Source organism: Buteo buteo, chromosome 13 (genome assembly GCF_964188355.1).
Source record: "Buteo buteo chromosome 13, bButBut1.hap1.1, whole genome shotgun sequence".
In the NCBI taxonomy this organism is placed as follows: domain Eukaryota; kingdom Metazoa; phylum Chordata; class Aves; order Accipitriformes; family Accipitridae; genus Buteo; species Buteo buteo.
Window position 1 is genome coordinate 37,087,002 of NC_134183.1, and position 14,411 is coordinate 37,101,412.

At 52.5% G+C, this 14,411-nt stretch overlaps 2 protein-coding genes across 10 annotated transcripts in view; both read right to left on the reverse strand.

Moving 5' to 3' along the window:
- Nucleotides 1-120: 120 nt before the first annotated feature.
- Nucleotides 121-4,275, reverse strand: LOC142038392 (synaptotagmin-5-like). Its single transcript, XM_075043818.1, has 5 exons — nucleotides 4,263-4,275; nucleotides 1,849-2,672; nucleotides 1,204-1,288; nucleotides 503-669; nucleotides 121-276 (listed from the first exon to the last, which is right to left on the reverse strand). The coding sequence occupies exons 1-5, from the start codon at nucleotides 4,273-4,275 to the stop codon at nucleotides 121-123; spliced, it is 1,245 nt and encodes a 414-aa protein (XP_074899919.1).
- Nucleotides 4,276-5,641: 1,366 nt separating this feature from the next.
- Nucleotides 5,642-14,411, reverse strand: part of ARID3B (AT-rich interaction domain 3B) — a 37,318-nt gene continuing 28,548 nt past the window's right edge. For 8 of the 9 annotated variants that reach the window (XM_075045663.1, XM_075045661.1, XM_075045659.1 and 5 more), the window contains 3 exons: nucleotides 14,023-14,280; nucleotides 11,048-11,149; nucleotides 5,642-10,326 (listed from right to left, as the gene is read on the reverse strand). In XM_075045663.1, coding sequence (XP_074901764.1) covers nucleotides 10,172-10,326; nucleotides 11,048-11,149; nucleotides 14,023-14,280 — 515 coding nt within the window. In that variant the 3' untranslated portion in view covers nucleotides 5,642-10,171. The remainder of the gene's footprint in view (nucleotides 10,327-11,047; nucleotides 11,150-14,022; nucleotides 14,281-14,411) is intronic. The other variant, XM_075045665.1, reaches the window with a different exon arrangement.

A 14,411-nucleotide genomic window follows, 5' to 3' on the forward strand; every position in this document is an offset into this window, starting at 1 on the left:
ATAGCACCACCGTGGTGGCCCCCCGAGACCTCACCTCTCCAAGGCTCAGAGATCCCCCTTCACTCACTCCTGTGAGCAGCTGAGTCCCGGGCGAGCCCTGCCCGTGGGCTGTGGGCAAGATCAGGATCTGAGGGCATTGGGCTGGATCCAGTGCCACCGCGCCGATTCCAGCTGTCCCCGACTGCACATCTCCCTCCAGTGCAGCAGCCCGGCCCCAGGGGCGCGGGGACCCACCTGCACGCGACCCAGTGGGGAGCTGCGGGTGTAGATGCGAGCCTGTGACAGAAGCAGCGTGGGACATAGCAGAGCTAGTAAACCCCATTACCCCAAGAAGAGCAATCCCACCCCAGCAACCTCCTGTGGGCAACAAGAAATAGCTCCTCCGGGCTTGCCTGTACCTGTCCCGCAAGTGGGGGCTAAGACCTCCCGGTTGCAGGAGAGGCTCCTGAGCACGGGTGATCCAGGCCACCTTCTTAGCCATGGTCCCCTCTGTCCTGCTCACCTGCATGACGGTGAACTCCAAGGACAGCTCTTGCTGCTGGATGTCCCCAGCGGGGAGGTTGAAGAGGAAGGGCATGTTCCAGACAGGGTTGTAGCCAGGGATGGACTTGGTCTCCTTGGTGTCAATGATGTGGCCATTGTGGTAAAGGTGGATGATGATGTAGTGGCCTGGAAATGGAGACAGAGCCTTGGTGAGAGGGGCCTGTTCTGGACACACACCATGCGGGAAGGCTGGAGGTTTGCACACCAGACTCCTGCACAGCATGGGCAGCCAAATTAGGGTGCCCGGGGGGCTACAGGACCTCCACGGGGCTCTGCAAAGCTGTGGGGAGAGGACAGAGAGGTCCTCTGCGTCTTGGTTGCACCTACTCCTCCCTGGTCGGGAGCAAGGACCTCCAAAGTCCGCAGCCTGCATCCCTGCCCATGTCCCAGGCTTCGCATGAGCTGGGGGAGCCAGAGATGACAACAGCCAGCACGACAGAAAGCCAGATGCTATTTTTGTACCATAAATGTGTATATTTTAAGCATTTTGGGGTCATATTGGAGATATCTAGATCCTAGCTGTGCTACTTGCACTCATTTTGCTTAGGAAAGAGAAGTTCAAGAGGACATAAGACTATCTGCCAAGCAAAAGTAGGAGAAGCCATTCCCTGTGCCCACCTGGGCATCCACTTGCCCCCTGGTCCGTGCTCCATGCCCTACCTGGCGTTCCTGGCATGCAGGAGAGCTGGCCCAGGTGCTCTGCCTTGCGGATCAGCACCTTGATGCGGCTGGCCAGAGCTTGGTACTGGAGGAGAAGGAAGAGCTGGCTGAGGGATTTGGGTGGGGAGGAGAGGATGCTGCGGCTCATGTCGTGGGCGCTGAGACACTGCAATGAGATGAGAGGGCAGGACATGCCGTGAAACCTTCTCCAACCTTATCCAGCCCCTCCAACTTGGGGATGCTCATCTCCCACCTATGCTACAGGTGGGTCAAGAAAGGGCAAAAATGAGTCAAGAAGGCAAATTTGATGCTTACCATCACCATAAAGGTGGTGCCAGCTCTGCATTTACCCCTTCCACACCAGCATCCCCATCCACAGTGAAGCCCCCGAGCAGAGATGCTGCTGGTTGCTACGGTTGGTGGATATTAATTGTGGGCAACTCATGAACCCGTACCAGAAAGGAGGACACTGCGGGGATGGGGGCCTTTGTCTCAGTGCCTTCAATCTCTCCCACTGCCTCCCATCGGGTGATGCTTGGAGGAGGCTCTGGCTTTTGCCGTGGAATTTTAGGGCACTGAGACCAATCAGACCTGAGCCAAAACACAAGGACAACCCCTCCTGCTGGAGACTGCTGCTGTCCTGACCTTTCTGAGCTTGGTTTTGGTGCTCGACAGCTCCCAGCTGTAGCTAGAAGATGCCTGGGGGTCCCAGGTGGCCTGAGCACAGGGGAAGAGGACCTCTCCCACGAAGGAGTCCTTGAGGCTGCGAAACCTGGCATAGACAGCGAAGCGCAGGGTGAAGCTCCTCAGCTCCTCCAGGCTGTACCGGCCGAACCGGCACGGCTCCCGGCGGGCAGGGTGGAGGCTGCCGTGCTGCAATGCCATGCACCGGGGCACCAGGAGCTGCGGCAGCAGGTACACCTTGACGTAGGAGCCTCGGCCATTCTGCAGCCCCTTGGGCATGTGGGAGACACCAAGGACCGTCACAGTGAGCGTGGCCTCGGCCGGCGAGTAGGACAAGCCACAGTGGAGCTGGGGACGCTGCTTGGGGCCGGTGCCAGAACGCTTCAGGGTGGGGGGTCCCGGGATGGGGTGGGCCAGCGGGGTCTCCTCATCGCAGAGGAGGTTGGCTCTGGAGATGGTGCAGCAGTGTTGCCACGCTCCTGCCAGCTTTGGGGAGAAGGGGAGGCTGGGCGAGGAGGCTCTGCTGTGGAGCAAACCCCAGTGGGATGCTGGTGATCCCTCTTCCACCTGGGCACTCAGCATCTCTCCTGCCACCTCCTTGTAGTGCTGCTGGACAGGCACCGGCACCGTCCTGGTGGGCAGAGCGGGTCCCAGCTCCACTGTCTCCCTCTCCCAGCCGAGGCGGGGGCCCAGGCGCCGCCAACGCTGCCAGCACACAGCACAGCCCAGGAGGATGCTGAGGCAGAGCAGGGCCAGCCCTGTGCCAAGGAAGACCTGCGAATGCACTGGAGAGAGATGGGCACAGTTACCGTGGCGGATCTCACTGGGGCTGCACCACCATGGCTCTCCATGGGTGATGGAGCAACGGCAAAGAGCAAGACCTGGGTGCCCACCTCCCCTGCCGTGCCTGTGACCGACCCCATATCTTTGCAAGCTGGGATTGAACTGGAGCATCCCAAAGCCAGAAGGTGGGAGAGCAGCCAGCAGGGCCAGGGCTGTGCTCAGCATCTGTGAGCGTGAGCAGCCTGACATCAGTCCGGCTCTGGCGAGGCTAAAACAAACCTGGCCTTGCCCTGGGGACGATAAGGGCTATGGAAAAAGTGGTTTTTATCAGCCCCGCTGCTGGGCTGACACAGGTTGGGCATGACCGATGATTAGCTGCTTGCTTGGTGGGGGCACAAAATGGGTAGGGAGGCATTGGTGCTGCTGGAGGGGAGTGGGGGCACCTGCAAGGGGAGGATTTGGGGGTGTCCATGCTGCATTCAAAGTGGCAGCAGTCCCGAAGGTGTTACATACCCAACACTGGCCCCAAAAGAGGGGGAACCTCCTCTCCGATCTGTGCCCAGAGGACCGGTGTCCTGCGGGCAATGAGCTGGACTTTATCCCTCCTTGTGGCGCTGCCCATGGGGTTTTGGGCTCCCCAGCAGCTGAGCAGGGTGGCATCTCTGCACATCGGTCATTTAAGGACCAGGGAACCAAACTCCTGAACATCAGGGCTGAAGTTTCTTAGGAAACTTGGGTTTTGGAGGTGGGCAACAAGCGCTGATGCAAATGTTGCTGTGCCAGTGCAAAGCCTCCCTGTGCCTGGTGCTGGCTTCACCTCCAGCCCTGCAGTGAGGGATTATGAAGAACAGGGTCTGGACAAAACTCTGCCAGAGCCTGAGCTGGGTTCGATAAAGGGATCTTAATGTTTGAAAGAGAAAAGCAAGCGGTGTCTCACACCATGGGGCTGGGCTTTCCTACCCAGATGCTTTAATCCACGCTGAGCTCTCTTTAGCCCTTTGTTATTTGTTAGGGAAGTGAGGTTGTGGCTGAGATGAGCAGTGAATGGTGGCATTTAGGGGAGGGATGGAGCGAAGGGGGTTGGGATGTGAACTTGCCTGGAGGATTATATTCCAGCCCAAACAATGGCTGCCAATGCCCACAGCCATCCAGCCCTGGGAAGGTGAGCTGGGAGGGTTGGAGCACAGTCACCCAGGGTGTACAGACCCACACTGGTCTATAGAGCAAAGCAGGGAAGGTGTATTGGATCCCTTTGGGTGCTTGCTTTCAGGTGCTGGGTCAGCCGGGGCTGGAGGATGCTGCACAGGGACCTGCTGCACCAAAGCAGCTAACAGGGCTGGAGGCTGGGAGGGCTGCAGGGCTGTCCCGGACCTCGACGGTGAGGTTGGGGTGGCTACCACGGAGTCCCCCCTCAACTGAGACCAAGTCTCTGAGCACCCCTGGATCCGGGGGAGACCCCCCTCCAGCCCAGCACCGGGGCCGGCACCTTCCCACCTCTGATTTTAAGGCTGCTGGTGGATAAACCCCACGGCATTTCGCACAAAGGGTGTTTGCCCCCCCCCCCCCCCCCGCCATTGCTGGAACCTACTTACCTGCTTCGGGCATCTGGCTTTGGAGGTGAGGACAGGCGAGTCCTTGAGCTGGCTCAGCTGAGCTCACATGGGTAAAAGTTGGAGCTGGGAAAAGCCAAACCCACCAGCGGGCAGGAGGGGAGGAAACGCAGGGAGAAAGGCTCTGCCTTCACCTGCCCACTGCCTGGATAGGCTGGGATCGGAGCCCAGGTGAGGTGAGTGGCTCTGCCAGCCCGCTATCCTCCAATAACCAGGACCCTCGGGGTGGCGGGGGGGCCATAAAACACAGGCAACGGCTCTTCTCGCACAGCGTGGAGCGAAATCAGCAGAGACACCAACAGACAGCCACATTTTGTGGCTTGGGCGCTGCGCGAGCGCCCATCAGCAAGCGTGCTAGCCCATCCTCTGCAGAGAGGCAGCGGGGATGCTCAAAGCAGACAGAACTTGCTGGTTTACAGCATCCCACCCCGTCCACAGGGCACGGCGAGGAAGCCCAAGGTGGATCTGAGCATGGGGAGACCGTGTCACCGCGTGCCGCAGCCCTGGCACAGCCACCGCTGTTGGATGGGTGTTTCACAGCTATACGTGGGTCTGCCCTGCAGCCAGATGCTGATGGAGGGACAGGCAGGCAGTGTGGAAGTGGGAAGGGAGAGGTTTCCAACTCTGTGGCGTGGGGATGTTGGGAATGGGGCAAGTTCAGTGGGAGGATGGGAAAGGTCACGCGCTGGGCCCCAACCCAGCACCCAGCCGCCACAGACGGGCTGCCGGCCAAAACAAACCCAGACACCGAGGCATCGGAAACGTGGGTACGAAAAGGGCTGGAAACCAGTTCCTCTCCAACTGCCGAACTGGTTCAATAACTAGAAAAACAACATCAGGTGCTGTGTAAATAGCAAAACTGTTGGGAAGCATTAAATGTCCTTTTTGTTGCAGAGGAGGTGGTGACGCAGGAGGGATTTGGGAGAGCAGCTCCTGCCCCAGCCTGGCCCTCACGGAGCTGGGTAAGGGACACAGGCAGGTACAGCTGCAGGTGTGAGCCCTTCAGCAACACCTGGGAAAGGAGATCCAGCATAACACATCTGTTTAATGTCTGTTCTCCCACAGAGCTGTGCAGAGGGGGTTTCCCGGCCAGGATCTAACTTGGAAACCCGATCGTTTCACCCCACAGGTATCCAGCTCGTTTCTAGCCACCACTCCAAAACTGTATCACACCAGATAAAGTTTACAGCCCAGTTGTCCCCACAAAGTTACAAACTGGGAGCACAGAGACCTGCAAGGACACAGACCTCACCTAGGCTGACCCAGCCTCTGGGAATACTTTCCTGGGATGAAGAAGGGGCTGGGAAATCTTAAAGTGACACTTGAGTGAAACAGCGTGGCCACAAATCAGGCTTGCGGGGTCACCATGTGAAGAGGTAGAAGTTTATTGGAATATAAACATTCAGATAACGTGTAAGATAGAAAAAACCCAACAACAACATATACAGACACTTGTTGGAAGGAGACGTTGAGGTATTTATCCACCGCCTAGGCTATCACATTTCTTTTTTTTTTATTTATTTAAATTTTTTTTTAAATAGGTAAGAAAACTAGTAGCAAGGCTGCTGCAGCTGTTTGGTGAAAACATCTTCTGATCTGAATCCGTTTGGAGAACACACACGCATGCAGCGGCCAAAAGGACTTGGTGTGACACGTTCACATTCACTTTGGGAGCTGAGCAGGCACGCAGCCTCCCCCTCACCTCTTCCCCCTTTCCCAGCTCACAAACTTTGTTCAATCCCACCATAAACTGGGATCTGCTGGAAGAGGACAAGCAGGTTTGGGTTTGTTTTGTGGTTGTTTTTTTTTTTCCCCCCAGCTGGGCATCAAACCCAGCTGGCAAATCTCCCCCTGAAACAGAAGCATCAAGGCTGCACGGAAGCAAGCTGGGGGCTTCTTTTTTTTTTTTTTTTGGCTGCTCACTGCAAAACCTTCGCTGGTCTGGAGTTGAAAGAGAATTAGCCACACTGCAAAGCGGAGCACTTCACGCGAAGAACAGTCCTACCCGCAGTATCAAAACCCCTGAGTACTATACAATCGAACACGGTCGAGTGAAATGAAGCGGAGACGGGGAGAGGGGGAGCAATCCACCACCCTTGCTCAGCCTTCCCCGGCTCCTGGCTCCTCTGCCCCATCTCTGCTGCTGGTTTCCATAACCCTGTCCCCAAAGCCTGGCAGCTCAGCAGGAGATCTGGAGCTCAGCGAAACATGCATTAAGCCAACTGCCAGTATCAAAGCCAGGCTGAGGGAAAGGGTTACTCTTCACAGTCTGAATGGCTGGTCCTTATCATTGTGTACTGAGAAAGGACCAGTTTATTGTTGCAGCTTATTTTTACTGAGGTATCTGTTACGCATCCCAACTTGATTCTTTCCCTGAATTGGATACAAAACAATCTGTTAGTCCCTGTCTATTTCCAGTCTAGTTGTGTAAAGCTTATAAACATTAATACTCTAGTAGTGTCAAAGCTGTTTAGCAGTTCAGTGATTCGAGTGCCTTTCTGTGCAAGAAAACACAATGTTAGCATGTGATACATAAGCAAAACCACCCATTACTATCCTCTGCTCCCCAGGACCAGAGAAGAAAGCATAAGGAAAAGCAGAAAGTGCCCCAGTCCCACTTGTAGGAAACAGCCCCCAAGCCCACCCCCCCAAAAAAACCCCAAAACAAAAACCCCAACCAAAAGAAAACAAAAAAGGGAAAAAAACGCAATCTGAATGAGCCCCAGAATCTGGAAAATCCTCTCCGAGCCTGCAAGGATGAAATGCTGTGGAGGCCTGCAGGATCTGCCAAGCAAAAGCCCTGAAGCCAAAGAGCAGCTCGGCTTCCCGTGCCCGGCGGGTGGTCATTACTCTAGCTAAAAGCAGCTGGAGATGGGACATCTCGGAGCAGCATCTATCTCAGGACATGTGCACTCTCACCCACTTTCCTGCTTCCTCCCACCAAGTCCTCACGCTGTTGGGTAGCAGGATAACTCAAGTCATAGTGTATAAACTAATTGTATAGAGAGCACAGAGCCTCTTGCAATTCGGAGGTCCCGCCTGTGGTTTACCCAAGCCTTAGCACAAGCACTCAGCTCTCAAGGATGGAGCAGCAGCCCAGCCGAGTGGTGCTTGGGGATTACAACAGAGAACCTGATATTTGAGAGTTTAAAGGAAGGATTATTCATTTCATTTTCTATGTACATTTTTAAGTCCAATCCTCGGGCTGCTGACAGGGTTTTCCTGTGGTGGTGGTATCTGGCCTGGTGTTTTTTAGAGCCATGATCTTTTCAGTAGTATAAAATAAACAGCTTCTGGGAGCCGGACATCCTGGGAGCACAGGGACCGTGCCATGGCTAATGGAGGTACTGCAGGAGGGCATCTCCCCTGGACCTGTAAAGTCTCACAGAATACTAGGACAGGCTCAAGTCCTCACAGCTCAGCTCTTCTAGGTTAAGCTTGGGCTCAGCAGTGCAGGCAGGCACAGCCTGTAACAGCAACAGTGCCTTGAGACTCCTGTCCTGCACAGAGCTAAATGCTCCCAACAGCTCTGCTCACCCACAGGAGCAGTTAAAAGGTGACCTTCTCTTCTCATACTGGAATGACATATGGCAACTCGCCCACCACACTCGAGGAAACTTGATTTTTAGCAGGCTGAACCTCTGGAGTTATAACATGGTTTTCACTTAGATCGTAATACATCTACTAGCTCAGGTGGTTGTTACAGAGGCACCTATGTACAGGTGAAAAACTAGAGTAACTTCTTATTTTGGTGCCCCTCTCAAAGGCTACCCAACATGGCTTAGTCTTGTATTGTAGACAGGATTAGCTGTGTCTGGGATAACAAAGTCCCAGCACAGCTGAGGAGGTGGTTGGGTGCAGCACCACAAGACCAAGCTGTGCTTTCAGGTGCCAGAAACCACCTTCCTGCAAGAGGCTTGGCCAATCTGTAGTGTAAGTAGTGCTGTCACCTCCCAGCTGCACTAAGCAGCTTTGCTAAAGGTAAGCACAGATCCTGGAGCTTGGAAAAATAACAGGGACTTTGGAGACACTCTCGCGTCCAACGTGAAGGACAGATCTTCTAAGCAAGCAGTTGCTCTTGCCCTCTCTTTTCCTACCTCTACCTGCCCTCCTGTGTCACGCACATGTCCTGGGACAATGCTGTTCAGCTTGTCTCCTGCTGGCCTAAAGGACAGGGAAGCCACTGCTGCTCAGTCTTTTTTTTTTTTTTCCTTTCTGTCTTTGGTGATACAATTAAAAATAAAAAAAATAAACACAATGTCAGCAAAACCACATATAAAAAACAAGCGATAAGATATGCCAATACTTCCTGAAGAGGTTAAAAAAACCCAACCCAAAACAAACAAAAAAAACCCAACAACAAGTACATATCTGAGGTATTTCATCTGCTCAAAAAAACCTGACTTGGGCCTGAAGGATAGGAAGGACGTCACCAGGGCAGGATGGATGGTGCTTGGACCTGGTCTCCAGGCTGGGGAAAGCATGTGTGGTAAAGGCCAGAAGAAGAGAGGGGACAGAATGAGGCCACCTGAGCAGGAGCTGACTTCATGGAGTCACTAAGTCAGCTTGGTTGGCTCCAGACACGGGAGAGCCAGGGCCAGCCTTTGCTTGCTTTCAACTGGAGGTTTGAAGGGAAAGGGCAAGGAAGGGCTTGATTTCCTTTCCTCTGCTTCCACCCAGGAGAGCAAAAGGTCTTACTCAACTGAGAGCTGCTTTCTTTTCGCTCATGTACAATTTGAAGGGGACCAGCTTTCTGTAGGCTTGTTCAGAGACCAATGAAAAGACGCGTGTGTAACGTTAACTGCAATGCCTACACACGCACCACAGCCCCACTGAATTAGATTTCAAATATCACCTTCTATTTTCTCAGCCTACGGATGTGGAGAGCTTCCAGGGGCTATCGAAAGACACCTTATGAGAAGGAAGTCGCTCCAGGAAGCCTGGATCAACCTAAATGACAGCCCTTTTGTGTCAAGGGGGCAGAAGATCAAAGCAGCAAGCCACAGTAAGTTCAGGCTGTCAGGGTAAATGTCAGTGGGATGAGTTCCTCAAGGGGAGAGAGACAAGGTGGAGGACATTTAAAACTTGGCTGAAAGCCTGAAGGCAACAGTAGGGAAAAGGCCAGCACCAGCCAGGAGAGGGAAGCAGCTGATCGAGAGGTTTTTAATGTGTCTATGGGTCAAACATTGCAGTGAGAAAGTCCTTCCCCTCTTGCCAAGACCTCGGAGAGGGGGAAGGAGGCTCACAAGCCAAGAGCATGTGTTCTACAGGAGGACATATGAACACCGGACCACGACAGAGCCTGAAGAAGAAAAGCGAGGGAGCTTGTCTGCTCTGCAGCCGCTTGGCCTTCTGCAGCACAAGCCACGGGAGGACAGGGGCAAGGCACCCCACCGGCTCTTAGGATTGTCAATACACGGAGTTGTTTTGTGGGAAGAGTCCTTGTAGCTACTGGTTCGAGGAGAACCAAGTTTCCCCGCCCCAACTCCAGCTCTTTCCACCTGCCTTGGTGACGTCTCAGCCATCTCTCAACCCGCAGCTCCTAGAGATGATCCCTGATTGAAAAACGCCAGGCATGCCCCCCCCCCCCAATGTCCCACCCCCCAACAGGAACACAGCAAACCCTGGGAGGAGGAGGAAAAAAACAAAAAGCAAAAGGGAGGAAGAAAGGGGGAGAACAAAGAAAAAGGCTGGACAAACAGACGATGAAGAAAAACTCGCTGGCATGGAAAGGTTTCAGCATCATCATCATCTTGCTGTTGGCCAACCACAAAAGCAGGTTCCTTGAGATGAGGTAATCTGTGCGACTCCTTCCCGGCTCGCTCCCTGCTGAGAGCAGAGAGGAAGAGCTGCCGGAAGCCAGTGTGAGAGACAGCAGGCACGGCCGTCCATCAGAGAGACCAGCTGGTGGAGGGCTCTGCACTGGGGGTTCCCCGGGATGAGGTAGGGCTGGGAGAGCAGTGGGAGCTGCTGCTGCTGCTGCAGGAACTTTGGGTGCTGGAGCCTGCAATGAGATGGACGACTGGCTTCTGGGCAAAGAGCACTCCTGCAAGGCAGAGAGAGGTAAAGAAAAGGGTTACTGGGACTATGGGGTGGCACGGCTGACAAGGATAGGGTACAGAGCAAAGGGCAGTCTATCCAACCCCAAATATCGCATCCCGACAGAAGGAGGCTCAGCGCAAGACAAGAGGGCTTGGAGGCAGATCAGAGGTGACCAGGATATAGAAGGGATCCCCCGGGACTTGTTCTGTCACAGGGATGTTGTGCTTACAGAAGACAAAAATCCCAAGTAGCTTCAACACCTTTGGAGGAGAGAAACAACTTTCATGGCACTGCAGTGCCAGGTCTCCCACTTGGGCTTTGTGCAAACGTGCGTGTGTGTGACCTGCAGAAGTGAAATGGCTTGAGTGCACTACAGGGGACAACAATTCGTGATTCCCGGGATTGTGTGAGGAAAAGCTGAGTAAAGCCACTCCTCAGCAGAAGAGGGATAATACTCCTTCCTATTAACACTTCTATAGAAGTCCCTTCCCTTAGATTTAAAAAATACTACCACCACCAAAAGGAAAGGGCATTCATCTTGACTTCCTAGGACCAAAAAAAAAAGAGGACAGAAATCATCTCCTACCGAGCTTTCTAAGCCAGACAGGTTGTGTGTGTTGTACTTTGGCAAAGACCAGCCCCTGGGAGCACACCACCCTCTCCACGTCCTACTCTGCACCACCATCCTGGCTGTCTACCCATCCCCGGGAGCGGTTCTTTCTCACCAGCATAAATTGTGCCGTTAATCTCCACCGACATGTTAATACTCCCAATGCCGTTAGGTGACAAATTCAGTGCTGCTGCTGTCGCTGAGTCAGGTTTATCTTCTTTCAAGAAAGAAGAGATGCAGAGTTAGAGAGTAACTGTCCCATTCCCTGCACTATCCACCAATGATCAAAGCTGTACACAGCCCTCCTTTTGTCTCCTCTTTGGTGAGGAAATTCCCACACATTGTCCACTTCCAGTTCTATTATAAGTCTCCAAAGGTGTTTAAGTGCTTCAGTGTGAACTCAGGATGGGCTGGGAGCCTACTGGCATTTGCAAATCTCTCCCCGACTCACACGCTGGACGGCCAAATTAACATCCCCTCCAAAGAAAAAGCTGCCAGCACACGAGACAAGACCACATTTAAATCGGCTGGATTGTGGCTGTGTTTGCAGCACACTGGGAGCACACACACAGTCCTCTACCCCTTTGCTGGGGAGTGGCAGGTTCTCCAGGAGCTGGTGTGACTCCCTGTGCAGGGCTCAGACTGCAGCAGCTCGAGCAGCCGCTGGAGGGAGGGGACTACTCACAGCACCAAGGACTCAAACCCAGGAACGCTATGCTTGGCTACCCCTACAGCGCATGTGAAATCTGGGTTGTTTTTTTTGTTTTTTTTTTTGTCCCCTGTCCTCAGCCTGGGGAGTCCTTTCTAAGCCATGATGGGCAGCTCTGGAAGCGTCAGTGCAGAGCAGGGGTTCAATTGGCACTGACATTTAAGGGGAGCTGAACATCAAACTCTCCTGGGCGCTTCAGAACCTCCAACCTAAGCAACCCATAACTGTGAGCCTGGGTTGCAGGATTGCTTCTCTGCGCTCACGAATGCAACGCTTATTTGCGCAGCCGTATCATGGTTACCAGCCGATCCGATGTTGGTTTTGGGGCATTGGGCTATTAAAACAGAGAGAGATTATGCAGACAGTCTGCTCAGGCTCTGACATTGCATGTAAAATGCATGTTTTTAGCTCCTTTCAAGTCTGCTAGGACAGCAAATCCACTGTCTCTGTAAAGAATGCTAAGGACATTGTTAGCATTTAACCTAAATGTTGCTATCAAGCTGTGATAAGCTCATGCGGTGCTTTTCAACAGCGCCTCTCAAAACACTTTACAAAGCACAATATTTTTATTTTGTAATTGGGAAAATTAGGACACGAAAGACAGGACAGACTTGCCCACAGTCAGCTATCAAAGGTGGGAATAGTATCATTGAATCCTCAGTCCTCAACCTGTTACTATTTATAGAGACTAAAATTGTTCCTAGCATTTTGATTTAGGAAGTTCAGGGCGGAAAAAAAAAAAAATAAAGTGAGATGGGAGGGAATGAACATTACTTGATAAAATTTGTATTCCCTTTTACTCACGATATTTGTTTTTGTTTTGTTTTTTATGTAATTGTACAGTTTAGGTGGATGCACAGCTGTCAGGAACTGTGATGTGAAGTCCCAATCCCATTTAACTCTGCAGGAAGCTGCTGCTGCTTCAAAGAGGAACCTGCTTTGACCCTTTGCCATGTATATTTCTGGCAAAGCACCTCAATAAAGCATTTACCAGCACTGCTAGCAAAGACCTCAAGAACAACTCTTCTCTTTCTTCTGAGCTGTGCCAAACTTGCCTGGCCTTGTGCCTACATCCAAATGTACAATTAATAAGGGGTCTAAGACCTTTAATTTTGATGGATCAAAAGGTTTGGAGGAAGCAGCTGTTGGGACTGAAATTTTCTGAGGCTTTGCTGTCCAGTGAAGTGCAGCCCCCGGGACAGGTAAGGGAGCTACAGCACTTAATCAGCTTTTGAAGCCACTACATAACAGTATTGATTCTGACAATGTGACCTTTACAGGGTGACTCCCCTTTTACAAAGCATTTCAGGAGTGCATTTCCCAGGCCATGAATGCTGCTTATATGTGACCTTCTAACCCAGCCTTGCCAGGAGTTCTTTGCCTGGAGGCTGTGCGTAGGGTTGCAGCAGATGTTGGTAGAAATCACCTGACTTGCTAAAAGCCCTTCGATGCATAGGTCCCTCTGCAGATACACAGGTCTTTGTGGCCTCCTCATCACACCTGACAAAGGATTCCTAAAAGCTGGGCATCTCTCTCCCCCATTTCCTGCAGTCTGCTACCCATATGGAAAAAGCTGTTACCTCCACGATCAATTAAAAGGGTTCCTCACCGGGAAAGGACAGAAAATCATTCCCTGCAGCACAATGCTGGCATGAGGCTCAGAGCAGGGCAGGGGAGAGCTGAGCATCTGGCACATGAGGGGCTTCCCCTCCGAAAGTCATCTTATGGACCGCAGAATCACAGGACTGCCTATGGCTAGGCTAAACCGTGCTCTCAGATCTGAAGTATACAGCAGGTATTAAACATGAGGAGGTCAGATATGTGGCCCAAAGTGATTTCAGCCAACCCATATGCTTCCGGTGAAGGAAGGAGCATACTTACAGCATGCAACAGAGCACTGCTGCAAGGACAACTGAGCTAGCATCAACTGAAACTGCTAACTCCCCACTGTACAAGTTCTGCAGAGACATAACAGCTTGAGTCCTGAAGCAATCTCACTGTGATGAACACAGGAGGTCGTAAGCTCAGAGTATGGGTCTTGTTGTATGGGTCAAGTGGGTTTTATCAGCTTAGATGCAGAGCTTTCTGAACACAGCTAGGGTGCTTCTGAATTCAGGCTGGATTCAGATGATACTGGATTATGCATCAACAAGAATAAAATAAAAACAGCAGCAGTAAGTAAAACCTAACAAAACATTGCTACAGTTTAGCTTTGCGGCTATTGTACTCCATTTTAACAGCTTCTTGACAGTAACATCTGCCTGGTACCCAGAGAGATAATCAAAGCTGTGTAAAGAGGCGTCTGACATCCTAGATTGGGAGCAGTTCCCTCCCTGCTGCAGTCTGCAAAGACCTTTTGTGTATCTAGAGGTGCTGCTTACCCTTGCCATTGATTTTGATCTTCATGGGGATCTGCCGCGCCATGCTGAACAGGTTGCGCTGGAGAGCCTGCTGGACAAGCCGCTGCTCCTCCTCTGTCATCCGTGAGACCTTCTTCTCCGGAGGCTCTCCTGACTCCAGTCTCTCTCTCAGCTGCTCTAGGGTGGCTGTTCTTGCTGCCACAGTTGCCTGCTGGCTAGCCAAGGTCACTGGCACGGCAATACGATTTGGCATAGACACAGTCAAGGGCACACCATCACCTAGAAGAGGAAAGAGCCACTTAGTCCCTCCCAGAGCCCTTCCTAAAGTGAGCATGCAAAGGCTTAAACCACAGGCAGAATATTCTGCAAACCCAGAGGCGCCCAAGTCCCACTACTTTCAAGTCCAAAGT

Coding starts and splice junctions, on each gene's coding strand:
- LOC142038392 (XM_075043818.1), bottom strand. Junction 670..1,203: donor CTGCATGCCAGGAACGCCAG/GTAGGGCATGGA, acceptor CTCCATTTCCAG/GCCACTACATCATCATCCAC. Junction 277..502: donor TGGAGTTCACCGTCATGCAG/GTGAGCAGGACA, acceptor CTTCTGTCACAG/GCTCGCATCTACACCCGCAG.